Source organism: Balaenoptera musculus, chromosome 15 (assembly GCF_009873245.2).
Source record: "Balaenoptera musculus isolate JJ_BM4_2016_0621 chromosome 15, mBalMus1.pri.v3, whole genome shotgun sequence".
Lineage (NCBI taxonomy): Eukaryota > Metazoa > Chordata > Mammalia > Artiodactyla > Balaenopteridae > Balaenoptera > Balaenoptera musculus.
This window is the reverse complement of record NC_045799.1, coordinates 51,091,347-51,115,516: the sequence shown is the minus strand read 5'-3', so window position 1 is coordinate 51,115,516 and position 24,170 is coordinate 51,091,347. Positions and strand designations below refer to the sequence as shown.

Here is a 24,170-nt window from a genome sequence, read left to right as displayed (position 1 = left end):
ATTCAAGCGTAGCTAGTTGTCCTGTGGTTTTATTTGCTAGATCAGGCAACCCTACTCTGGTCCCTTTCAGGACTGTCCAGCCAGGGTCTGACCCTCGGGTCCCCTCACTAATCCCAGTGACCCCTCCAAAACTGGGGTCCCTCTTGCCGCTTTTTCCATCCAGCCTTCCCACACTCTACACACGTGGCCTCATCCTCGAAAAAGAGAGTCCTTGAGACAGGCTCTCCCATGGTTTCTTCCCACCATGCTTATAAATGCAGCTGCACCCCACTTCCTTCCTCGGGCCCCTTGATCAAGGCCATGGTCCCCTGCCTATCCACCCAGGCCCTGGGTCCCAGGAACCTTCCTTCCTGTACCTTCCCCACCTCCCCTCTTTCCTTCCCCTCAGCATTTCAACACATAAAACAACTCAAGGGGCTTCCCTGGTGGCGCAGTGGTTGAGAATCTGCCTGCCAATGCAGGGGACACGGGTTCGAGCCCTGGTCTGGGAAGATCCCACATGCCGCGGAGCAACTAGGCCCGTGAGCCACAACTACTGAGCCTGCGCGTCTGGAGCCTGTGCCCCGCAACAAGAGAGGCCGCGACAGTGAAAGGCCCGCGCACCGCGATGAAGAGTGACCCCCGCTTGCCACAACTAGAGAAAGCCCTCGCACAGAAATGAAGACCCAATACAGCCAAAAATAAAAAAATAACTAAAATAGATAAATTAAAAAAAAAAAAAAAACAACTCAAAACTTTTTCCAGCCTGCTCTCTTTCAAAGATCCATTCTCACTTCTCACTCACTGCTTGACCCTCTGTCATGTCTTTTACTCCCAGCTCTCCAGTGAAAATTTCACGAGGTCCCTGGCCATCTCACATTGCCAAACCCAGTGGATACTTTTCCTTCTGCATCTCGCCACATCTGTCTGCACAGTGGCTGACAGCACTGCTCCTAGAAAACTCCCGTGACCGCCACCCAGCTTCTTGCCCTGCACTCAGTCTCTTTCTCTGCCTTCCCCTAAAGGCTGGTGGCCTCCAGAGTTCCTGTCTCCACACTATCCCTGGGGGCTCTTGCCCACTCTTCAGGGCTTTCAGTACCATGCCTGGTCCGGGGCCTTTCCACCCTGTCTCTAGCTCACATCCGGCTCCCTGTTTGACATTTTCCATTGAAGGCCCCATGGACACCGCTTTCCACAGCCAAGACAGTTCATGATGGACCTGCCCCCAAAGGCTTCCCCTTCTGTGTGCAGTGCCCACCCATGTATGACAGTGAGGCAAGATGGGCCACCACTCCCTCTCCCGGAACAGCCTCCCCACACCCACTCCTGCCCCCTCCAGGCTGTCCTTCACATTACAGAGTGGTCTTCTAAAAACCTAGGTCTGACCCCTGTTAGAAACCTGCAGGGGTCCCCCGTCACCCTCCAGACTCCTGGGCCCAGCCCCTGCCAACCCTGCGGCTTCTCCTCCTCTCCGCTCCACAAGCCATGAGTGAACAACAGTCTCAGAATTCACTACACCCTCTCTTTGAATGCTTGCCCACACCTAGGATGCTTCACCTCTACCTCTTCAACTGCTGAACTCCTGTTTTTTTCAGGACTTTTCATAGCATTTTGAAAGCTTATTCTGTGTGGGGGGCTATACTGGGTGTTTTGTTTTAATTCAGGTGAAATTCACATTACATGAAAGTAACCATTTTTAACTGAACAATTCAGTGGCACTTAGTACCTTCACAGTTGTGCAAACACCACTTCTATCTAGTTCCAGAACATTTCCATCATCCCCAAAGAACCCCATCTCCCCCACTGCCAGTTAAGCACTCACTCGCCATCCCCCCACCCCACCTCCCCTCAGCCCCTGGCAACGAGTAATCTGCTTTCTGTCTCTGAGGATTTACCTCTTCTGGATATTTCATATAAATGAAATCCTACAACAGGCCTTTTGTGTCTGGATTTTTTCACTGGGCATAACATTTTCAAGGTTCATCCAGGTTGTAGCCTGTGTCAGTACTTCATTCCTTTTTATGGCTGAATAATATTCCATTGTGTGGATGGACCCCATTTTATTTATCCATTCATCTGTTCATTGATGGAAACTTGAGTTGTTTCCACTTCTTAGCTATTACAAATGAAATTTTCTGTACAAGCATCTCTTTGAGTACACGTTTTAATTTTTCTTGGGTATATACTAGGAGTGGAATTGCTGCATTATGTGGTAATTCCATGTTTAACTTTTTGAGGAACCGCCAAACTATGCTGAGCGTTTTACCCACATTCTGCATTGGGTCCTCGCAATAACCCTGCCAAGGAGGAACCGCCCCCTATTTTGGAGGCGAGAAAACTGAGGCTCAGAGACGTAGAGTCATGATTCCAAGGGCACGTGGCTAGAACATGGCAGAACCCATCCTGCTGGGCTCATCCCTCCCCTGATCACCCCCCTTCTGGCTGAGGTGACTACTTCCCAGGCAACCCCCGCACCTCATATATCCTCTTCATCTTCCTCTCTACGTAGAGGAGCTCCCCAGGGCAGCTCTGCCAGGCTCAGAGGCAGCTCTGGGGAGTGGCAGATGGATATGTGGGCTTGGAAGCCTGGGAGAGGAAGAGCCCTGCGAACCCTAGCACCTGAAGGATGTCCAGAGCAGGATAAACCCTGAGAGCCTGAGAGCGGGAGAGAGAGGTGAGACTAAAGGAGGGCTGGAAGACTCAGCCAGATGTCTGTGGGGTAACTGTGGCCCAGGGGGCAAGTCCTGAGCTGTCTGCCTTTTTGTGGGGACTCTGGGTGGAGGGCTGCACATGTCCCATGCCTATGGGTAACTGAGAGACCAGGCCAGGCTCCATGCCCAGCCTGAGCAGCCCCAGCATCTCTGCTGGGCAGGAAGGGGAGATAGGACCCATGGTTGTTGATCCCTTCTTATGTACCAAGCATCAGCTGAGCACTTTACAGAGGTGGCATCTTTGAGAAGATGGAAACCTTGGCAGCTATCATGCTTCATGCTCCCAGCAGCCCATGAGGAGGGTACATTCGTCATCCCCATTTTATACTTAAGGGGCTGGGCACCAGGGCTCTGGGGGGCTGGGAGGGGTACCAGGGAGCCCCTGAGCGGGCGCACAGCTGGTGGACAGGAGCAGGGGTTGCGTTGCTGCTGGGGGAAGGGGGAGGTTGCCGTGCAGCTGGGAAGGGGGCCAGCCCAGGCTGCAGTGAAGCAGCAGCCAGCTCTACTCCAGGCTGAGCCTCAGCAATTCTGCTGGCTCAGCGGCCCCTCCTCCTGGGATCGTCCTCGGAGGCCTGACTTCCTGGAGGGCTGCCCAAGTCCCACGCCTCTGCATCCTCATACCCCCAGCCAGAGTGGATGGCCTGCTGTGCTGCCCCCATCCCCAGGCTGGGGGGACCCCAGGAAGATTCACATCTCTGTTTCCAGATGGACCCTCCCATCAGCCTTGGACTGCAGGCAGAGCTGCTGACCCATTTTACAGATGAGGCAGCTGAGCGTAGGGAGCTTGTCCCAGGTTCACTGGGCTGGTGGGTAGTGGATCTAGAATTCCTGACTCCTCCTAGGGCGTTAGCCTCACTTACCAGGATGAATCTAGCAGACTCTGTACGGCCTTCTTCCCAGGTCTGTCCTCCAGAAGGTGGACCACACAGCAAGTTGCCCAAGCCTAGATCTGAGGAGTGACTAAGGGCTACCTGTTTGTTGGGTAGAGTTGGAGCTGGAGCTGGAAGTGGGCAGAGAATGGAGGTGAGGCAGCTGGAGGCAGGGGCCATTCATTTCCCAGAGCTATGCGATAATTCGAAACTAGAACTTGGCCTTTCAGGTCACGATGAAGGTGTATTTGTCAAGGTAGGATGATAGAATATATTTTATTTAACACATTATTAGCATGATTTATAACATTTGAATACTTAGACATTTGGTGTGTGGGCCTCTGTTTGTCCTCTTGCCCCAGGCCCTGAAAATGTTAGGCTCAGGCCAGAGTGGTTTGCCTTAGCCAGCCAAAACATGAAAATAATGGTAAGGATAATAACTATCTTTTTTTTTTTGTAGTGTTTCCTGTGTGCTAGGCACACTGCTTGGCTCTGCAGAACATGAAGATGAATAAAATGCAACTGCTACCCAGACGGCCCAGGTAGGGAGGCCCAAGAATATCACAATATCCTCAGAAGCTATTTGCTGAGAACTTACTAAGTTCTGTGAGGTGCTTTATGGATAGCATCACAGTTAATCCTCAAATAATCTACTGGGAGGTATCATTCCCCCATTTTATGGAGGGGGAACTGAGACTCAGAAAGACAAAGTGACTGGAAAAACAAACCTGGTAAGAGGCAGATCTGGGACAAATGAAGAGGCCGATGTGGGTTCAAGTCTCAGACTCATGACCTGGAGACTCTGGGACCTCAGGTGAGTCACTTGGCTTTTCTGAGCTTCACTTTCTTCACTTGTAAAAAGGGCACAGTAAGTCCAAGCTCATCTATGAAGTGACCAGCATGGTGCCTGACCCAGCAGGTGCCCATGAATTGGTCACCATAAAGGGTGAGGGGGAGGGCTCTTGTGTTTAGGGACCCCTGTGGGAGCCCAGCACACTGGGAGGCATAGGCTTGCTCCCTAAATTTCACAGAAGAGCCCACGGAGGGGACTGACCAGCTGTCCAGATCAGGGAATCCCAGTGCCTGCTGCTTGCCCTCCTCCACACTCTGGCCACCTTCTTCCTGGACCAGCTTGATGGCCTGGGCCATAGGGAGATGGGGGGGTCCAGCCATCATATGTGTGAACCTTCCCAAGGTTCTAACAACCTTGCCTGGTTGGGGTGATGATCTGCCCCTCCCTGCAAATGAGGAAACTGAACCTGAGCCGGGACACAGACCCCAACCAGTCTGTCTCTAGAATGCTGCAGCCATGACAAGGTGAGGACCGGAGGCTAAGGCCCAGGAGGTCAGAAGGGAGAGACTTCTGGGTGTGTGTGGGGTGGGTGGGGGGGAGGGTTATTGTCAAGCAGGACAGTCCCCTGTGGGGCTGCCAGAATCTGTGCCTGGAGGCTGGGGGGTAAGCAGGCTTGTGTGGGGTTCAGATTGCTGCTGGGCAGGGCTGTGACCCCATTGGTGCTGCGACCGGGGGGATTGAAACCCCCTGGGTGGTGGACCTGAAGAGTTACACGTCAGTTGGTGCTGGGGATGGGGGAGCCGAGCCCCTCTTGGTGGTAAGTGTGAGGGGCTGAACCCCAGTTGGTGCTGGGCAGGTGCACTGAGGTTGGGGTTCGACTGAGGAGGGGGCGGTTGGGGGTCGCCTAGCATTGTTTGTGGAGAGAGCCAGAGGCTGCAGGGCATGAAGGTGCAGTTGCGGGAAGGGGAGGGCGGGTTCCCTGACACCGAATTCATTATTGGGAGATTCCTCTTCACAGTCCCTCGACACCTCCCACGGGAACCACGGGCCAGAAATGTCTGACAGCCCCTGGCGGGCCGGCTTCTGTGCCGCCGATGCCTGGGTATCTCCATGCCCGGGTCCCCGCCCGCCCACTGTCTGAGTCCCTCCCCCCGTGGGTCCCGCAGCCTCTGGAAGCCTCGCTCAGGCTCTGCCTGGCGCCGCCGCCGAGTCGGGGCTCAGTGTCCGGCCCCCCGGTGGCTGCTGTCCCTAGCCCCTGGCGGTCGCCGGGGCCGCGGGGTGTCCGCAGAGGCCGGGCCTGAGCCGCGCGGCCCGCACGTGGGGAGGGGGCGTCTCGGGAGGACGGGTCCTAATGTAGGGGCGGAGCCAAGGAGTCGGGCGCGCGGCCGGCGCGGGCGCACCGAGGTCAGCGGCCGCGGAAGGGGGACCCAGGCGTCCGGGAGGCGGCGCCAGGTGCCGCGCCCCCGCCCCGCTCCCGCCGCCGCCGACGGCCCCCGCCCCGCTCCCGCCGCCGCCGCCGCCGCCGGCCCCCGCCCCCGGGCCGCCCCCCGCCCGTGACGCGCTCCCCGCCCCCTCCGCGCCGGGAGCCCGAGCCCGAGCCGGAGCCCGAGGACAGCGAGGGGCGCGGGCGGCGGAGGAGGCGGCGGGGGAGGGAGGAGGATGCGGCGGGTGCCGCGGGGCCGCCACCGCCTCTGAGCCGCGCCGAGCGCACGGAGCTCAGCCGCGTCGCTGCGGCCCCGGTCGCGCCATGGGGAAGGAGCAGGAACTGGTGCAGGCGGTGAAGGCGGAGGACGTGGGGACCGCGCAGAGGCTGCTGCAGAGGCCGCGGCCCGGAAAGGCCAGTGAGTGCGGGGGGTACGGGGGGCGCGGGGAGCGGGCGCGAGCCGCGGCGCGCCCTGGGGCCGTCTCCAGCGCCGAGCCCCCCACCCCGCCCGGCGCGGGGCGGGGAGGGGGATGCTGTCGGGTCCCCGGGGGCGGGGCGGGGCCAGCAGCGCCCAGACCCTCCGTCCGCGCCCCCCGCTGCCAGCACTGAAGGAGGGGCTGCATCGAGCGCCAGGCCGTCACCCGAGCCCCCCAGCGGGCACCTGGCGGCACCCACCTTCCAGGCCGCAGGCATTCGCATCCCTCTCTCCTGCCTCCGTTCCCCTCCCTTCCCGGGCTGCGGGCTGACAGCTGGAGGTCTCTTCTGGGCCTTTAAAGGGCGAGGCGGATTCCCCCCCACGCCATGGAGAGAGGGAGGGGCCTCTTGCGGTGAGGGGAGACCACAGGGCTGACAGTCTCTGTCAGACCCCCTCCCCGCCCCATGTTTAATAACATGCTTAGCAGGGAAGGGGGGGGCAGGACCATGCTGGGGGTGTGGCTGCCCAGGCATGGCCGGCTGGGGGCCATTTACTGAAGCGGGAGCAGAGACCCAAGGTCGCCCAGCCCAGGGCAGGCTGAGTTCGAGGCAGGTGCAGACCCTGGTCCTCTCTGGCTTCCCTGCTGGAAAAGGAGACTGGGGGGGAGGGGGTCTCCCACTGGCCATCCTGAGCTTGTTCTGTGGGGGTCCCAGGGGATGGTTGGAAGCTTGGCGCCCTGATCCCAGCACTCATCCCAGCTCAGCCTGGAGCCTCCCCCGGGGACCCTGGAGATGGATGGATGGGCGTGTGGACAAGCCGCGTGTGTGACTGCGCACGTATGGCCGTGTCAGTGTGTCAGGGCACCTGTGTGGGCGCGGGCAGGGCTCTGCTGGGTAGCAGGTGGGGTCTGGGTGCCCCGACTCCCCATGCCACCCCCCGGGACTGTATGTAAGTCAGGGAGGTACCCTCCCCTCTCTCCAGGGGAGATGCTGAGAACTGAGACAGCCTCTGGGGCAGGTGGGGGTAGGTCCTTGAGCCCCAGGAGGACCCCTCCCACTGCAGCCCCTGCCTGGCCGCTACTGTCTGCTCTGTGCAATTAGAGAGCTGCACATCTGTGCCTCGCCAGCACACATACACAGGTGGGCCCTGCCTTCCACACTGGAGGCCCAGGGACAGTCTGCCAGTTAGGGCTGGCTTCAGGGCCTCGGGGTTCAGAAAGGGAGGGCTTTCAGGCAGAGGCAACCTCAGCTGAGCCTCAAAAGCAGGCTCAGGGATTGAGAGGTGGAAGGCAAGGCAAAGTCTTCCACCTAGTGGCCATCCGACCTTGGGCACAGGCATCTCCAGTCTCTGGGCTTCAGTCTCCTCATCTGTAGGATGGGGACGTTTGTGGTCCCTGCCTCGTAGCATTGTTGTAAGAACAGTGAGTACACGCATGAAGCCCAGGCACTTAGTAAGTGCTCCGGAAGTGCTAACTGTGGCCATTTCCTAGACAGCCCAGGGCAGTGCGCCGAGGAAGTGGGGGGCATCAGATTTGGCGACTCCTCCCCCCTTTTACTCTGGCCATCCGGGGGAGGTGTGGGGACCTTTACCTCTACCTGTGTCTCCGCCTGGATCTCTGCATTTGCCCCTGCATGGCCTGGTCTCCGGGTAGGAGAGACACCTGCCCTGGCACCCAAATCTGGGCTCTCTGACTCACAGGGGCGGGCATAATAAATCAGACCGAGAAATCTCTCCATGAATTAGCTCGGTTGTCATGGCAACACTGGCCTGCTTTGGAGTAAGATGTATTTTGATTCAGCAAAGTACAGCTGGAGTTTGGGCCATGGGGTAGGGGGCATCCAGTGGTACTCCCTGGGGCCCCCAACTCCAGAGGTGTTCCCACGATTCTTGTTTCCACAGTCTCCTCCTTGTGCTGACACCTTCCCTTCACCCCACACCCCAGTGACACCCCAGGCTCTGTCAGCACCCCTATCCTGCCTGAAGGGAGCCTCCACTTACATGCACAGGCACCGTCACCTTTAGCAGTCATCCTTGAAGTGAAGAAGAGACTGCTAGGGAGGGAAAATACTAGGGTGGAGGCTGGTCTTCTGGGGTGCAGGCAGACACCCTGCCCTTCCTTCTGGCCCAACCTCCCCTTTCTTCCATTTCACTGAAGACTACGGCCAGTGCTCCTATGCTTACTCACCTTGGCCCACTAAGAGTTCCCTTCCAGCGTCTGGCTCAGAGCTGCCTGCCCTGGGGGATTTGAGAGGGTGCCTTTCTATGCTGGAGGCCACAGGGCTCAGCCAATCTGAGGTGGGAGCAGAGGAGGCCAAGACCACGTCCCTGTAGGGGACCGATGTGGCTCTGTGGAGGTGGCCTGTGGGTGGCTTCCGTGGTTGGAGGAGCATCTGGGCAGAGGGGTGGAGGGAGGCCACAAGGGTAGAGTGGAAAAGGGTCTGGGGTGGGCTCCCCCCAGGGCCTCTGCAGCTGGAGTTTGGAGGTGACTTCATAGGTAGGGGTGGTATCAGGAGAGCAGTTAGAGGGCTGGGGTGATAGGAGACCGGAGAGCCAAAGTCATGGGGGCGGTCAGGGGCAAGGCGTATGCACTATGACTGATGGCAATCCGTAGGACTTAGTGCCCTCGTGGAAAAGGGAAAGGGGCTCCTGGGGCCTTCAGCTTATCCCCACTTGCCCTCCTCTCTCCCACCTACCCAGGCCCCTGAAGCCGTGCTCTGCTCCAGCTTCATTCAGGGCACCTATCTCCATGAGGTGCAGCCCCCCAGCCCCAGGCAGGCTGCAGTTCTGGGACCTTCCCGGGTGTCCAGTGTCCCCATGGGAATTGGGGGTGCTCCAAGACCTCAAGGCCCCCTTCATCCAATTCCAGCACTTTTCCTCTTTGAGGAGACCAGCGGCTGGGAGTGTGTGGGGGGGAGATGACCTTAGCAAGATGCTCCTTCTCCTGTGGGGAGTGATCCCCTTCTGGATGGAGACACCCTCTCCCCACTGGTGTCTGTGTCACTTCCTGGGCCTCAACCTCCAGTCCCTCTGAGATTTCAGCACCTGCAGCTGTGACTGGGCGAGCAGGTGGGCCTGGCCTCGGGCTCCACTCCGAGCACCTGGCTCCGCAGCTGCCTGGGCACCCTGGCTGCGGGAGGGAGGAGAGTGAGCTGGCCTGGGAAGTCTTGTGGGGAGAAGCTGAGAACTGGCTACATGGGAACTAAGAAGGGTGGGGGGCAGCAGACATTAGAGTCGGGGGGCAGAGCCTTCTGGTGGGGGAATGTGCTGAGCATGGGCTTGAGCAAGGCAGGGGTGCTGGGGGACAGCGATGCCTGGGCTCCCTTAAGCTTCACGACAAGGGACCGTGGCAGGCCCGGCCGCATAATCCACAGAGCCCAGCGCAAAATGAAAATGGTGGGGGGGTGACTTGTCCAAAAAAATAATAGGACTTCCCTGGTGGTCCAGTGGTTAAGACTCCACGCTTCCACTGCAGCGGGCGCGGGTTCAATCCCTGGTCGGGGAAGTTCCGCATGCCACAAGATGGGGCCAAAAAAAACCCCAAAAACAAAAACAAAAAATAATCTCACAACAGCAGAGCACCCAGCCAGGTGTGGGGCTCTTCTGAGTGGCTGCACAGGTGACACACTTGAAGCCGACCCTGGCAGGTGGACAGAGTGTGTGGGATGAGGGTACAGTTCAGTCACCAGTTACTGAGCACCGTGTGTGCGCCTGGCACTGTTTTAGCCACCAAGGATACGGCAGTGAGCAAAATAGATAAAAACCATTGTCCTCTTGGAGCTTGTAATTTAGTGATGGAGATGGACAATAAACAAGATAAATGGTGGTATGGGGGCTAAAGAGAAAAATACAACAGACACGAGATGGGAAGGGGATTACCGTTGTATTTATTATTTATTTTTTATTTTTTGGCCACACCGCACAGCTTGCAGGATCTTAGTTCCCCAGCCAGGGACTGAACCTGGGCCATGGCAGTGGAAGTGCCAAGTCCTAACCACTGGACCACCAGGAAACTCCCAGGGGATTACCATTTTAGATGGGGGAGGAGGCTTTGACAAGCAGGTCTTGGATAGAGACCTGAAGGACATGAAGAGGGAATAATGGGGATAATTGAGAGAAGAATGGCTCACACACACACACACACACACACACACACAGCATGTGCAAAGGCCCTGTGGCAGGGGAGACAGGTGTGTTGGAGTGCCATCAAGGAGGCTCAGGTGGCTGGAACAGGGGTGAGGAGGAAGTCGAAGTGAAAGGAGGGCTGCATCATCAGGGCCATTGTCCGGCTTTGACCTCCAACCCCAGTGAGACAGGAGCAATGGGACCGGACCCATGTTCTAACGGGATCCCCCTGACCTCAGTGGGTATGGAGGATGGACTGGAGGGGGCAGGGTGGAAGTGGGGATGCCAGGGGGAGGTGATGGCAGTGGTCCTTCGAGGGACGCTGGCCTGGCCCAGGGTGGTGATGATGGTGCTGGTGAGAAAGGGTAGGATTCCAGGTGTGCTTTGAAAGTGTCTTGAAAGTAGAGCCAACAGGATTGACCGATGGAGAAGATATAAGGGTTCAAGAAGGGACCCAGGGCTGCCTCCAAGGTTTTGCCCTGGACCACCACGGGGAAGGAGGGGTGGCACTGCTGCCAACTTAGACAGCCGTTAGCATCAGCCAAGTGTCTGAGGCGGGGGGAGCGGCAGGGGAGTGGAGACGCCTCTCGTCCTGGAGCCTCAGCTCTTCGGCTCTTCAGCAAAGCCCCTCACTGGGGAGGGTGGGGTGGGATTACTATAGGGCTAGTATTAGGAACTGCCACGTGCTGAGCCGACTCTGTGCCAGACCCTTCATGTGTTGTCTGGAGGCGCCCTTAGGCCTTTGAGGCTGACCCTGTTAGACCCTTCGAGCTCACAGCCAAGGCCTCAGGGCTAGTAAGGGGCAGAGGGAGGATTTGAATTCAGGCCCGTCTCTGACTTTGTGGGCTTTGTGGGCCATTGGGGGACCCACACCCTACATCCAAAAGCTGAGAACCGAGGCCAGAGCAGCCGGGGCTGCTGTGGGTCACAGAGCGGGCCCTGCAGCAGCCCCTCTGTGACTCGACTCCCTCAGCCCCCTGCCCCCATCCCTGTCCTGAGCCTGGACAAAGGGGCTTCTGTCCTGCCAGCCCCTCCCTCACAGAGTGACTGACCCACAAATGGTTTATGTAACCGTGGCCCAGACAGGCAGGGGATTGGCCTGAGTCCGGCTGGACCTGAGCCCACGGGGAGGGCATCGGTGGGCTTCCCTCCTCTGGCAGGCGGCTGGTGGAGGCCAGGACTGGGGAGGCCCCGGGAGGAGACTGGGGCCCCCAAGGGAGGGCTGGAGCCCCTCGGGCTTCAGGCGGGCTGACCCTGGGGCCTGTGCATGCCCCCATAGATGAGGGGGCCATTGTAATGTGGTTGCTTGGAGGCACTGGCCCACTTGCCTGCCTCCCCATCCTGCCCTGCCAAATGGGGCTCATCTACACAGGCCAGCCCCGGGGCTGGGAGCTGGGGGAGGCTGAACCCTGGAAATGCATATCTTCCCCAGAGATACCCCCATTTCCGGGTGTTCCAGCCTTCCTGGGCCACCCCCGGCCCCATCTGGGTCCTTCTGAGAAACAGATTGGGCTGGCTCTCTCCCTCCCACCATTGGCAGATGCTCAGCCAGCGTCTCAAGGGAGGGGGTTCATGTGCACATGTGTGCGCCTGTGTGGGTGCACAGCCCTGGCTTCTGTTCCCAGGCAGGGACAGGCCCTATGAACCTCCCAGTGTCTTAGTTCAGTGGGAAACCAAGGGCCAAAAGCTGGTACCTGATGCTGAGTGCCGGAAACAGGGTTGAATGAATGAACGTTTCTAGACTAAAGACCTAGATAGCTTTGGCTCTGAGCCTGCCAGGGAGCTAGCCAGCCGCTCTCTGCCTGCTCTCTGTCTAGAGGGGGCTGGGACCCAGGTAGGCCTCAGTAGGGGCTGGACAGAGCCTCCCTCACCATGTCTCCTTCCCACCCCAGAGCTCCTGGGCTCCACCAAGAAGATCAATGTCAATTTCCAAGACCCAGATGGGTGAGTTCTCAGCCCGGGGAGATGTCAGTCTGGTATGGGGGTCAAGGACTCCTGGGGAAGGCAGGGTTCCCGGCTCCTTGCCCATACATGTCTGTCACCTGTCCCAGCTTTTCTGCCCTGCACCACGCGGCCCTGAATGGCAACACAGAATTGATCACCCTGCTGCTGGAGGCCCAGGCTGCTGTGGACATCAAGGACAACAAAGGCAAGGCCTGTCAGGGACCTCAGAGCCAGAGGCAGGGTGTCAAGGTCAGAAGTGGGGTCCCTGGAAGCCAGGATGGTCCCTCAACTGAGGTCTCAGCCCCGGGTCTTGGTCTGGGTTGAGGCAGGTTCTCATGGGATCAGCGTCCTAGAAGTCAGGGTTGGGTTCAGGGTCAGGGGCTAGCTCCCAACCGCCCCCCCTGCCCCCAGGCATGCGGCCGCTACACTATGCGGCCTGGCAGGGCCGGAAGGAGCCCATGAAGCTGGTGCTGAAGGCGGGCTCAGCGGTGAATGTCCCGTCTGATGAGGGCCACATCCCCCTGCACTTGGCGGCCCAGCATGGTCACTACGACGTGGTAAGGACCGCCTCAGGGGTGACAGGGTGCCTGGGGCAGAATGAGCCCGACGGATGCATTGGGCCTGACCACGCCCTGTGGTCCCTGCAGTCTGAGATGCTGCTCCAGCACCAGTCCAACCCGTGCATGGTGGACAACTCGGGGAAGACGCCCCTGGACCTTGCCTGTGAGTTCGGCCGCGTTGGGGTAAGTCTCCCCAGGGAGCTGAGTGGGACTCCAACTTCTTCTCCTAGGGTGGGAGTGGGAGACAAACTGCAGCTCCCCACCCCATTCCTGGGCCCCCCTACTCTGACCCCTCCTTCCAGGTGGTCCAGCTGCTCCTGAGCAGCAACATGTGTGCGGCCTTGCTAGAGCCCCGGCCAGGGGACACCACTGACCCCAATGGCACCAGCCCCCTGCACCTGGCAGCCAAGAATGGCCACATCGACATCATCAGGTATGGCTGTGGGGGGGTGGGCGGGGTAAGGGGCACCCAGCCTTGGGGTTCCTGCTCCTGGCTTGGCAATAAGACAGGAGCAGCCAGGGAGCCGTGGGGATGTGGTCAGGTCTCTGGATACGAAGGATGCCTCAAGCCGCCCACATAAAGGATGCACTGGAGGGGGCTGGGGAGTGGTCTTCTATAGCCCCACAGTCTGTGCCACTTGCTGGGTGACCTTGAGGAGACTCTTAACTTCTCTGAGCCTCAGTTTCCCCATCCTTAAAGTGGCCATCGCAGCAATGCCTACACTAGGATGAGACGAGATAAGAGTGTGAAGGGTTAACACAGGGAGGGGTTGTTGGGGATGTGGGACAGGGTTAGCTCATCCTCAGCCCCCAGGAACTGGAGCCCGGCTTGGGGGTGCTGGGGCAGAGGGCTCTCTGTGCAGGGCCCTGCCTGCTCCTCCTACCTCCCCGTCAGACTCCTCCTCCAAGCTGGCATTGACATTAACCGCCAGACCAAGTCCGGCACGGCCCTGCACGAGGCCGCACTCTGTGGGAAGACGGAAGTGGTTCGGCTGCTGCTCGATGTGAGTTAGGGGCCAGAGGGAGCTGGGGTCAAGTGGGGGTGTAGGGGGCTCCTGAGAGTCCTCACCCTCTGGCACATACAGAACGGGATCAATGCCCACGTGAGGAACACCTACAGCCAGACGGCCCTGGACATCGTGCACCAATTCACCACCTCCCAGGCCAGCAAGGAGATCAAGCAGCTGCTGCGAGGTGGGCCCGGGCGGGGCAGGGGGGCAGGGGTGGGGCCTGGGCCAGGCCGGCTCACAGGACTGGGGGGTCTGCCGCCTCCTGTGTCCCCAGAGGCCTCGGCAGCCCTGCAGGTCCGGGCTACCAAGGATTATTGCAACAATTACGACCTGACCAGCCTCAACGTGAAAGCCGGGGACATTATCACAGTAAGGATAGCCTGGGGCTGCTTGAACAGGGATGAATGGGACCTGGGATGCTCCCCACAACACCCGGCAGCAACTGGGGGGTCTGAGCAGGAGGCCAAGGCCACCCACCCACTTAACATGGAGGGGTGTCTCCCTGAGTGTGCTCCCCCCACCGTACTTGGCCAGGTCCTCGAGCAGCATCCAGACGGCCGGTGGAAGGGCTGTATCCATGACAACAGGACAGGCAATGACCGTGTGGGCTACTTCCCGTCCTCCCTGGGCGAGGCCATCGTCAAGCGAGCAGGTAAGTCCCACCCAGGGATGGGCTCACGGGCCAGAAGGAAGCAGGTGCATGGCGTTTTGGGTGGCAGAGCAAGGATCGTCAGCTCTAGCCATTGCTAGGTGTGGGGTCCAGAGTGTGTCCTGCCAGCTGTCTCCTCATCAGCGTCCCCTGACCCACTCCTTCATGTATTCAACAGACATTGCATGCCAGGCACTAGGAATAGATGGTATCCCAGATGGACGTCATTCTTGCTCCCAAGGAGCTTGCCCTCGGGGAGGGAGGGGAGAAGGGAACAGTGAAATAAATGTGGAAGGAAACGTACCAACCGGTAACACAGAGATTGCAGATGGAGACCCACTTTAGACAAGTGTGGACAGAGAAGGCCCTGAGAAGTGGGAGGGGCTGGCCACAGGCAGAGCATTCCAGGCAGTGGGAACCACATGTGCAAAGGCACTGAAGCAGGACAGAGTGTGACTGTGTAAGGGTCCAAAGGAGCCCAGTGTGGCTGACTTGGTGACGGAGAGGGAGGGGGCGCAGGATGAGGCCATAGGGCCATGGAATGGCTTCAGATGGGGGACTGGTGTGATTGGTTTACCCCACAGAGAGGATATGGAGATTGACAGGCCGGGTGACAGGGCAGAGGGGGGCCAGTTAGGAGGTTTGGCCAATCCACCCAAGGTCATCTAGTTCCCTGGGGTGAGGAGCCTGGACCCAGGCTCCTGGGGGCCTCCTCCCTCCCCCTGCTCCCCAGGCACAGAGGGGTTTGCACCCTCCTGCAATTCCCTACTCCCACCTACAGGACCACAGGATAGCCTGGCCTGCGCCCCTCTCTGCCATGCTCTCCTGCTCTCCAATGTCCAGGGTTGGGAAGGGCCTTCTGAGGGTCGCTTAGCTCGTCGGAGACAGGGCAGGAGGAGGCTGTACTGACCCCCCAGGAACGTGTGTGTCCGGCCTCTGCTCTGTGCAGACTTGGGGGCCAGGCCAGGGGATGCCCCAGGCCTGGGCCAGTCCAGGATTCAGGGAGACTGTGCTTGGCCCGTAGGTTCCCGAGCAGGTGCCGAACCAAGCCCACCCCAGGGAGGCAGCTCAGCAGGGCCCTCTGCACCCCCCGAGGAGATCTGGGTGCTGAGGAAGCCATTCACAGGTAGGTGGGGGCCTCTGGAGGGCGGTGGCAGTGGCACTTCTGCAAGGCAGCACCTGGGCTCTGCAGGGCTGGCACTAGCTGATGCTGCTCCCTCCTGTTGGCAGGCGGGGACCGCAGTGGCAGCTTGAGCAGTGTGGCCAGTGGCCGGAGCAGCGGGGGCCACACCCTGCACGCAGGCTCTGAAGGGGTCAAGGTAGGTGGGGTGGTGGCAGGACCGGGATGGCCTGTGTCTAGAGCAGCACAGCACTGGCCAGCCGGCCTGTCTGGGTTGCAGCTCCTGGCCACGGTGCTCTCCCAGAAGTCTGTCTCCGACTCCAGCCCCGGGGACAGCCCTGTCAAGCCTCCGGAGGGCTCTTCAGGTAAGAGCAAGGACGCAGCACTGCTGGCCTGGCCGGGAGGTAGCCCCCAGGCAGCCATTGCCCCACCACACCCTCTCGTCCCTAGGTGCCACCCGGTCTCAGACTCCAGTGACCCATGCCGGGCAGGTCTATGGGGAGCAGCCACCCAAGAAGCTGGAGGCAGCATCGGAGGGCAAGGTACAAGGCCTGGGCCAGCTGCAGGTGGGGGGGCGCCCAGGGCAGCCTGCCTGGCTTGGCCGCAGCGCGGCCAGGGCCCTAGACAGGCTGGGCCCGTCCTTCTGTTGGTCTGTCAGTCTGTTTGTGTAGCTGTTGTCTCTTGTATGTGCTGTGCGTGTAAGCTAGTGTGTCTAGGAAGTGTGACATGGGTGTGAGGTGAGTGGGGGTTTGTGTGTGGCTGGTGTGATTGTGATGCGGGCACATGTGCGCATGTGTGTGCGTGTGGAATGGCATGGATGTGAGACGAGACAAGGCGTGTATGTGGGTGAGACAGGTCCTGTGTGCATGCACCTGCGTGCTAGGGCGGGCGTGAGCTGCTGGCTGAGTCCTCCTGCATTCCTCTGGGTAGAGCCCACCTTCCAGGGCGTAGAGGAGCAGCACTAAATTGCCCCGCCTGAGGCCCCATTCCCAGAGCCCCTCACACGGGGCCACACTGCAGGGTGTCCCTGGTCCAGGAATGGGGGGGACGGTCAGGGAGGCCTGTGATGTGGACAGCAGCTGGACCCTCCTGGTGGAGATGACAGAAGGAGGCCGAGGTGCTGGACGATGCTCAAGACAGCGGCACCCAGGACCACAGAGCGAGGAGGAGCACCCGGGCCAGGCTGACGGGGTCTGGCTGCAGACAGCCCAGCGGACAGCAGATTGCGCTGCGTGGTCTTCAGCTGAGCAGAGAAGGAGGCGCCGCGGTGGCTGGGGTGCATGCCTGGCGGGGGAGCAGGCGGGCGAGCCTGCAGCGGGTGCCTTGTGTCTTCCAGGGCGCCGAGGCTGTCAGCCAGTGGCTTGCCACATTCCAGCTGCAGCTCTACGCCCCCAACTTCATCAGTGCCGGCTATGACCTGCCCACCATCAGCCGCATGACCCCCGAGGTGAGCTGCCCGAAGGCTGTCTACCAGCTGACCCAGAGATGGGCCCCCAGCCTCCTGCTAATGGGCCTCTCCTCCACCTAGGACCTCACGGCCATTGGGGTCACCAAGCCAGGCCACCGGAAGAAGATCACTGCAGAGATCAGCGGCCTGAGCATCCCCGACTGGCTGCCTGAGCACAAACCCGTAAGGCCCCCTGCACCCCAGTGGCCAGTCCCAGGATGGGCAAACAGACAGACAGACAGCCTGCCTCCCTGGCTACAGCCCACCCCTGCCCTCTGGGGAGTCCAGAGAGAGGAGAGCAGAGGATGACCTCTGTTTGTCTGTCAGGGGCACTGGGGCCCACCTCCCTGGGGCAGGGGCAGGGGCAGGGGCGGTGGTGACCGCCTCTGAGGGCTATCAGGGCAAGGGGAGCCTGAAGCCTGGAGAGTCCCCATCTCCACTACGTGCTCCACGCTCAGGCGGCCACACAGGGACACCGGAGCCACGCGGCACCCCACAGCACTGCCCATCACACACCCCCCCAGACACTGCAGGGGGCCGTGGGGATGGGATGTGCTTGCACACACCCAGGCACATGTATGGGGAAGACGCCTGTGCGTGTTTCGGGTACACAGCATGCGTACGCTAAATACATTCAAGGCGCCCACTGGTGACTGCACACGCTGGCTGACAGCCACACCAGCCGCGGCCCGTGCTGTCACGAACAGGCACTCTGTGGTGGGACAGGCTCTGGGCTGGGAGAAGGTGGGCCCGGGGCCTGTCACATCCATGCTGCCTTTCTGGGCCTTGCGCTGTGCTTCGGGCTCCCACCCGTCTGTGAGGGAGATGCCATGGCCACCGAGAGCCCCAGGGCTGTGGGTTGGTGACAGGTGGGTTTGTGCTCATCCACTCTGCCTCACCCCACTCAGTCAGCGGCTCAGGGGTCCTCCCAGCCAGCACATCTGGGTCCCAGGGGCTTCACTTTGCTTGTGCACCCAAGGGGGGGGTGACCGAGTGTGCTGTGTTGATGCATGAGTGACATCCAGCTGGGAGTGTGGACGGGTGGATGCCATTCAGGGAGCCACCGGTGGTTCTGGGTGAAGACCATCACGGATATTTGCCAGGCGTGTGACGAGGCTGTGTGACGTGTGCCTGATGCTGGTGGGGAAGTGGTGAGAGGGCGTGAGCGTGACTCAGAGGGGTGTCAGTGCCCGTGGATGGCTGGGATGCAGGGTGTGTGTATATGCGTATCTGGTCGGTGGTGCTGTGTGTCTGTGTCCATGACGTGTGTGGTGTGTCCACGTGGATGCTGTCCCCATGGCTGCCTGGGCAGGTGAGGAAGTGCATTCTTCCACCGGAAGCGCATTCTTCCCCCTCCCCCAAAGGGTATCCTGAGGAGAGAATCGCTCCTCTGTGTGTGTTTGCATATGTTCGAAAGTGTGTGTGAACTGGCCTTGGGCTCCTGTCAAGGCTGCACTGTCTCCAAAGCTGACGCCTCGGGCCTGTCTGTCTGTCCTTCCGTCTCTCTGTGCCAGGCTGGCCCGGTGCCCTCTCCTCTGACAGCTCTGAGTAATAGGCAGGGTGTGGGCAGCCAGCTCGGGCTGCCCTCTGTGTCCCCTGCTCCGTAGGCTAACCTGGCCGTGTGGCTGTCCATGATTGGCCTGGCTCAGTACTACAAGGTGCTGGTGGACAACGGCTACGAGAACATCGACTTCATCACCGACATCACCTGGGAGGACCTGCAGGAGATCGGCATCACCAAGCTGGGTGAGGCCCCACCCCGCCCCCACTGCCTCCTGGTCCTCGCCACCCTCCCTGGCCTGACCTGCCCCCCGCCCCACGCAGGACACCAGAAGAAGTTGATGCTGGCAGTGAGGAAACTGGCAGAGCTGCAGAAGGCAGAGTACGCCAAGTATGAGGGGGGACCCCTGCGCCGGAAGGTACCACAGTCACTTGAAGTGATGGCCATCGAGTCGCCACCCCCACCCGAGCCTGCCCCAGCTGACTGCCAGTCTCCTAAGATGACCACCTTCCAGGACAGTGAGCTCAGTGGTGAGCTGCAGGCTGCTCTGACGGGCCCGGCTGAAGGGGCTGCCGCTGCCGCTGCCCCTACTGAGAAGCCCTCCAACCACCTGCCACCCACCCCAAGGGCCTCCATGCGGCAGGAGCCCAGCCTGGGTGGGCGGGCACGGCACATGAGCAGTTCTCAGGAGCTGCTGGGCGACGGGCCCCCAGGGCCTGGCAGCCCCATGTCACGAAGCCAGGAGTACCTGCTGGAGGAGGGGCCGGCCCTGGGTACCCCCCCCAAGGAGGCCCGGCCCAGCCGCCACGGCCACAGCGTCAAGCGGGCCAGTGTGCCCCCAGTGCCTGGCAAGCCACGGCAGGTCCTTCCACCAGGTACCAGCCACTTCACGCCCCCCCAGACTCCCACAAAAGCCCGGCCAGGCTCCCCGCAAGCCCTGGGGGGGCCTCATGGCCCAGCCCCAGCCACAGCCAAGGTGAAGCCCACCCCACAGCTGCTGCCACCAATGGAGCGACCCATGTCACCTCGCTCGCTGCCTCAGTCACCCACACACCGTGGCTTTGCCTACGTGCTGCCCCAACCCGTGGAGAGCGAGGCAGGGCCGGCTGCTCCGGGGCCTGCGCCTGCGGCCGTGCCCACGCCTGTGCCCACGCTGTGCCTGCCCCCCGAGGCCGACATGGAGCCAGGGCGGCCCAAGAAGCGCGCCCACAGCCTGAATCGCTACGCGGCGTCCGACAGCGAGCCGGAGCGGGACGAGCTGCTGGTGCCTGCCACCGTGGGGCCCTACGCCACAGTCCAGCGGCGCGTGGGCCGCAGCCACTCGGTGCGGGCATCCGCTGGCGCTGACAAGAACGTCAACCGCAGCCAGTCGTTTGCTGTGCGGCCGCGAAAGAAGGGCCCCCCCCCACCCCCGCCCAAGCGCTCCAGCTCAGCCATGGCCAGTGCCAACCTGGCTGATGAGTCAGTGCCAGATGCGGAGACCGAGGGGGCTGGGACCGAGGACGGCCGGCTGGGGGTCCGGGCACAGCGCCGGCGGGCTAGTGACCTGGCTGGCAGCGTGGACACAGGAAGCGCTGGCAGTGTGAAGAGCATTGCAGCCATGCTCGAGCTGTCGTCCATTGGGGGTGGGGGCCGGGCAGCCCGCAGGCCCCCTGAGGGCCACCCCATGCTTCGCCCCGCCAGCCCGGAGCCAGGCCGGGTGGCCACGGTGTTGGCCTCAGTGAAGCACAAGGAGGCCATTGGGCCTGACGGCGAGGTGGTGAACCGGCGCCGCACACTGAGTGGGCCTGTCACGGGACTTCTGGCCACTGCTCGCCGGGGTCCGGGAGAGCCAGGGGGGCCTGCAGATCACGGCCACTTTGTGGAAGATGGCGCTACCCGGCAGCGGCCTCGAGGTCCAGCCAAGGGTGAGGCAGGTGTGGAGGGCCCACCACTGGCCAGGGTGGAGGCCAGCGCCACGCTCAAGAGGCGCATCCGAGCCAAGCAGAGCCAGCAGGAGAACGTCAAGTTCATCCTCACTGAGTCCGACACGGTCAAGCGCCGGCCCAAGGCCAAGGAGAGGGAGGCAGGTCCCGAGCCTCCCCTACCGCCGCTGTCCGTGTACCAGAATGGAACAGGCACTGTGCGCCGCCGTCCAGCCTCTGAGCAGGCTGGGCCCCCAGAGCTGCCCCCGCCACCGCCACCCGCTGAGCCCCCGCCCTCTGACCTCTTGCACCTGCCCCCACTGCCCCCGCCAGACAGTGATGCCCGGAAGCCAGCCAAGCCACCTGTCTCTCCCAAGCCCATTCTGGCTCAGCCCGTGCCCAAGATCCAGGGCTCGCCCACGCCTGCCTCCAAGAAGGTGCCACTGCCAGGTCCTGGCAGCCCAGGTAGGTTCAGGGAGCCAGCTGGGGAAGGGCCCTCCTCCAGCTCCCCATGCCATGGTCTGAGGGGTTTTCCACTTCTTGGATTTAATGAAGGCCAGGTGGAGTGGGGTGGGAAAGTATCCTCAGACCCTCTTGTCCATCCACCCACTGGACCACTCCACCAACGAGAGCTGAGACAAGGGTGGATGATCCTTACATTCCTCAGTGAAGGAGACACAGAAACCCATGAATAGCAGCACCTGTGGAAGGAGGACAGGCCCACGATGCTGGAAGGCTAAGGGAGGATTCTGACCTGGCTGTAAAATGACCCAAGCACAGGAGGGAGGGGAGAGGCTTCCAGGCAGAAGGATCAGAGGTGCAAAGGCCCTGTGGCATTCAAGCAACGGGAGGGCCGGTGTCTGCAACAGGCCACACCTGGAGGGGAATGGAGGTGGGGGGTGGACCAGGCGGGGTTTGGAAGCAGTGACCCACGCAGGCCTGCACAGGGAAGCGCGCCCCCTGGCAGCCTCAGGGAGGCTGGGGGGCGGAGGGCTGGGGCTGGAGCCCGGCCGGCAGTGCAAAGGGCGTTATCTCTAATCCCGGGTTCGAGGCAGGGCGCTTGGGCAGGGCTTGTGCCGCGATAGGCAGCGCGCGCGCCGCGCGACCTCCCACGCCGGTGCGACTCTCCTCCTCCCCGCAGAGGTGAAGCGTGCCCACGGCACGCCGCCGCCCGTGTCTCCCAAGCCGCCGCCACCGCCCACGGCGCCCAAGCCGGCCAAGGCAGCTGCGGGGCTGCAGTCGGGCAGCGCCAGCCCGTCGCCCTCGCCGGCACGCCAGCCGCCTGCTGCCCTCACCAAGCCCGCCAGCACGCCGCCCTCGCTGAGTGCCAGCCCGGCCAGGCCCCCGTCCCCCGGTGTGCCCGCGCTGCACGTGCCCGCCAAGCCGCCGCGCGCTGCCGCAGCGGCAGCCGGGCCCCCCGCCGCGCCCGACGGCGCCTCGCCGGGGGACAGCGCCAGGCAGAAGCTTGAGGAGACTAGCGCGTGCCTGGCGGCCGCGCTGCAAGCTGTAGAAGAGAAGATCCGGCAGGAGGACGCGCAAGGCTCGCGGTAGGTGCAGGACCCGGTCCGGCGTGGGCGTAGGTGGGGGTCTGTGCGCCCCCGCGGCGGGTGCACACCTGGAGGCTGCCCTGCGAGGGCGGGGCCGAGTCGCGCCGGGCCCGAGTTGCGCCGGGTACGGCCTGGCGTGGGCGGGGCCCTACGAGCTGCCCCAGCCCCCGACAGAGGCTACTGTGCGTGGGCCGGGGGCGGAGCGGGGCAGATGTCGTGGGGAGGGCGTGGACTGTTCCGGCCCCGCCCCTGAAGGCGGGGGCGTGGCCTCCGCGAGGGGCGGGACTTTGCGCGGAATGGGCGGGACGTGGGGGCTGGAAGTTCTGCGCCGACTCAGCCAGTTCACGCTGCGCCCGCCCCCAGCTCTTCGGCCGCCGAGGAGAAGAGCACCGGCAGCATCCTGGACGACATTGGCAGCATGTTTGACGACCTGGCCGACCAGCTGGACGCCATGCTGGAGTGACGCGGCCGCCCAAGTTGGGCTCCCCCGCGCCGCCTGGGCTCCGGCCCGCACACTGACCTTTACCTCAGGATGGGTACCTCCGGGGGCGGCGCGAGCGGGCAGGGCGGTGGACCAAGGGGGAGGGGCACAGGGGGCAGCCCGCTAGGCGGCCGCGGGCACGAGGCGGGGGTGGGCCGTCCTGTCCAGACCCCGCACAAGCACAACTCCTGCCCCTGTGCCCAGCTTGGAGGACTGCCTGGTTGGGGGACCCAAGGGCTCTGGGCAGATGCTGCTGCCTCGTGGGTGCCCCCCTTCCTTATCTGCTGCTCCCTGTGCAATAACTGCTGGGCCACCTGCCCACCCACCACTGGGCTCTGCCCGCTGTGGGTGGAGGAGGGGAAACTCCTGAACCCCCTGCCCTGAGTCCAGGTTGGGTCCACCCTCGGAGGCAGCGGGAGGGGGGGCAGCTGCTGTAGCCCCCTCCCCAATCTGTGGCAGAGCACAGGCCTATGCCCAGCACAGAACTGCCCATTGGGGACCTCTGCCAGCCACTCCAGCGCAGCACAAGGGGCTGGGGTTGGGCCCCCTGCCCCACTGCACCCCCCTCCCTGAATATAAGCTATCGAAGAGTATTAATTTATTGGGAATAAGCTGAGGCAGATTTCCCCAGAGAAATAAAAAAGGTATAACTTTAACAAATATATATTTAAAGAAAGAAGAAATATTATTGATTCTATAGAAAACTATTTACCAACTGCAAGGACGCTGGAGTCTAGCTCAAGACAAAAGCTGTTAGAGGCCCCGGCCATCTGTCTGTCTATCCTTCCCTCCCTCTGTCCAGGAGTGGCCAGACCTCTGGGCCCAGTAGCACAAACAGGAGGCTGGGGTCTGGGGGAGGGGTCTGTGCTCCGCCAGGGCCTCCCCTCTGCTCTCTCTCCTAACTTCTCTGCGTCTGAAGAACTTGAAGGATGTGCCTTGCTCGCCGCTGGGCTGTGTCATCCACGCCGTGGAGACAGTGGGGAGGGCTCTGCCTCTCCCATGGGTGCTGGTGTGAGGGTGCACCTGGGCTTCAGGGGAGCTGTGTGCACGGCGTGGTGAACGTGGGCGCATCAGTTGGGTGACAGCAGTGGGTGCAGGGCATGCATGCCAGGCTGCGTGTGAGGGTGTGCCCAACCCTCCCTCCTTGGGGCCCTGAGCTGGCGCCGCGCAGCCAGCCCACCCCCGCTCCAGTTCCCACAGACGCTCTGCTCATGGTCTGAGGCCGTATCGTGTGGTCATTCTCGCCTTCTCTCCCTCCCTCTCCCCCCTCCAAAAAGTACTGATTGGCCTCCTCTATCGTGTTTGCTGATCCACATGTGTTGGGCACAACTTTGACATTTCTTAACAAAAAAGAGAATTAAAAAGCGCCGAAAACCAGCGATTGTGATTCGGGTGGGCTGAGGGGGTCTGCCAAGGTGGTGCCTGGGTGTGTGGGGCCCCTTCCAGTGGTCATGTGCTGGCATGTCCCCAGGTGGGTGGGCCTGGCCAGCTACCTGGCCTCTCCACAGTGGGTGGCCCAGGCCAGGGCCAGCAGGTGGGGAGGGGGGGTCCGGGCAGGGAGCTACTGTCAGCTGTCAATAAACAGCAGAAAATGGAGCTGCCTGGCTCACTTTTTTGGGGTATGTACATTGGGGCAAGTGGGGGGCTAGCCTGTTCCTGACAGGGAGAAGAAGTCACCAAGAGTATACATCCTGG

The 24,170-nt window shown here is 61.6% G+C and overlaps 1 protein-coding gene across 4 annotated transcripts; it reads left to right on the top strand.

Moving 5' to 3' along the window:
- The first annotated feature begins 6,021 nt into the window (after positions 1 to 6,021).
- CASKIN1 (CASK interacting protein 1) lies at positions 6,022 to 24,030 on the top strand. Of its 4 annotated transcripts, none has more exons than XM_036827421.1 (20): positions 6,022 to 6,193; positions 12,205 to 12,256; positions 12,364 to 12,461; positions 12,668 to 12,813; positions 12,904 to 12,999; positions 13,119 to 13,249; positions 13,712 to 13,820; positions 13,902 to 14,010; positions 14,113 to 14,195; positions 14,361 to 14,478; positions 15,500 to 15,601; positions 15,706 to 15,794; positions 15,876 to 15,960; positions 16,046 to 16,137; positions 16,932 to 17,042; positions 17,124 to 17,225; positions 18,650 to 18,788; positions 18,867 to 20,912; positions 21,589 to 21,994; positions 22,358 to 24,030. In XM_036827421.1, exons 1-20 carry the CDS (start codon positions 6,100 to 6,102, stop codon positions 22,455 to 22,457), a joined length of 4,308 nt encoding a protein of 1,435 aa, XP_036683316.1. In that variant the 5' UTR covers positions 6,022 to 6,099; the 3' UTR covers positions 22,458 to 24,030. The 4 variants fall into 4 exon arrangements, with proteins under 4 accessions (XP_036683316.1, XP_036683315.1, XP_036683318.1 ...); XM_036827420.1 differs by having other exon boundaries at positions 14,101 to 14,195; XM_036827423.1 differs by lacking the exons at positions 16,932 to 17,042; positions 17,124 to 17,225 and having other exon boundaries at positions 14,101 to 14,195; positions 18,692 to 18,788.
- The last annotated feature ends 140 nt before the right edge of the window (positions 24,031 to 24,170 follow it).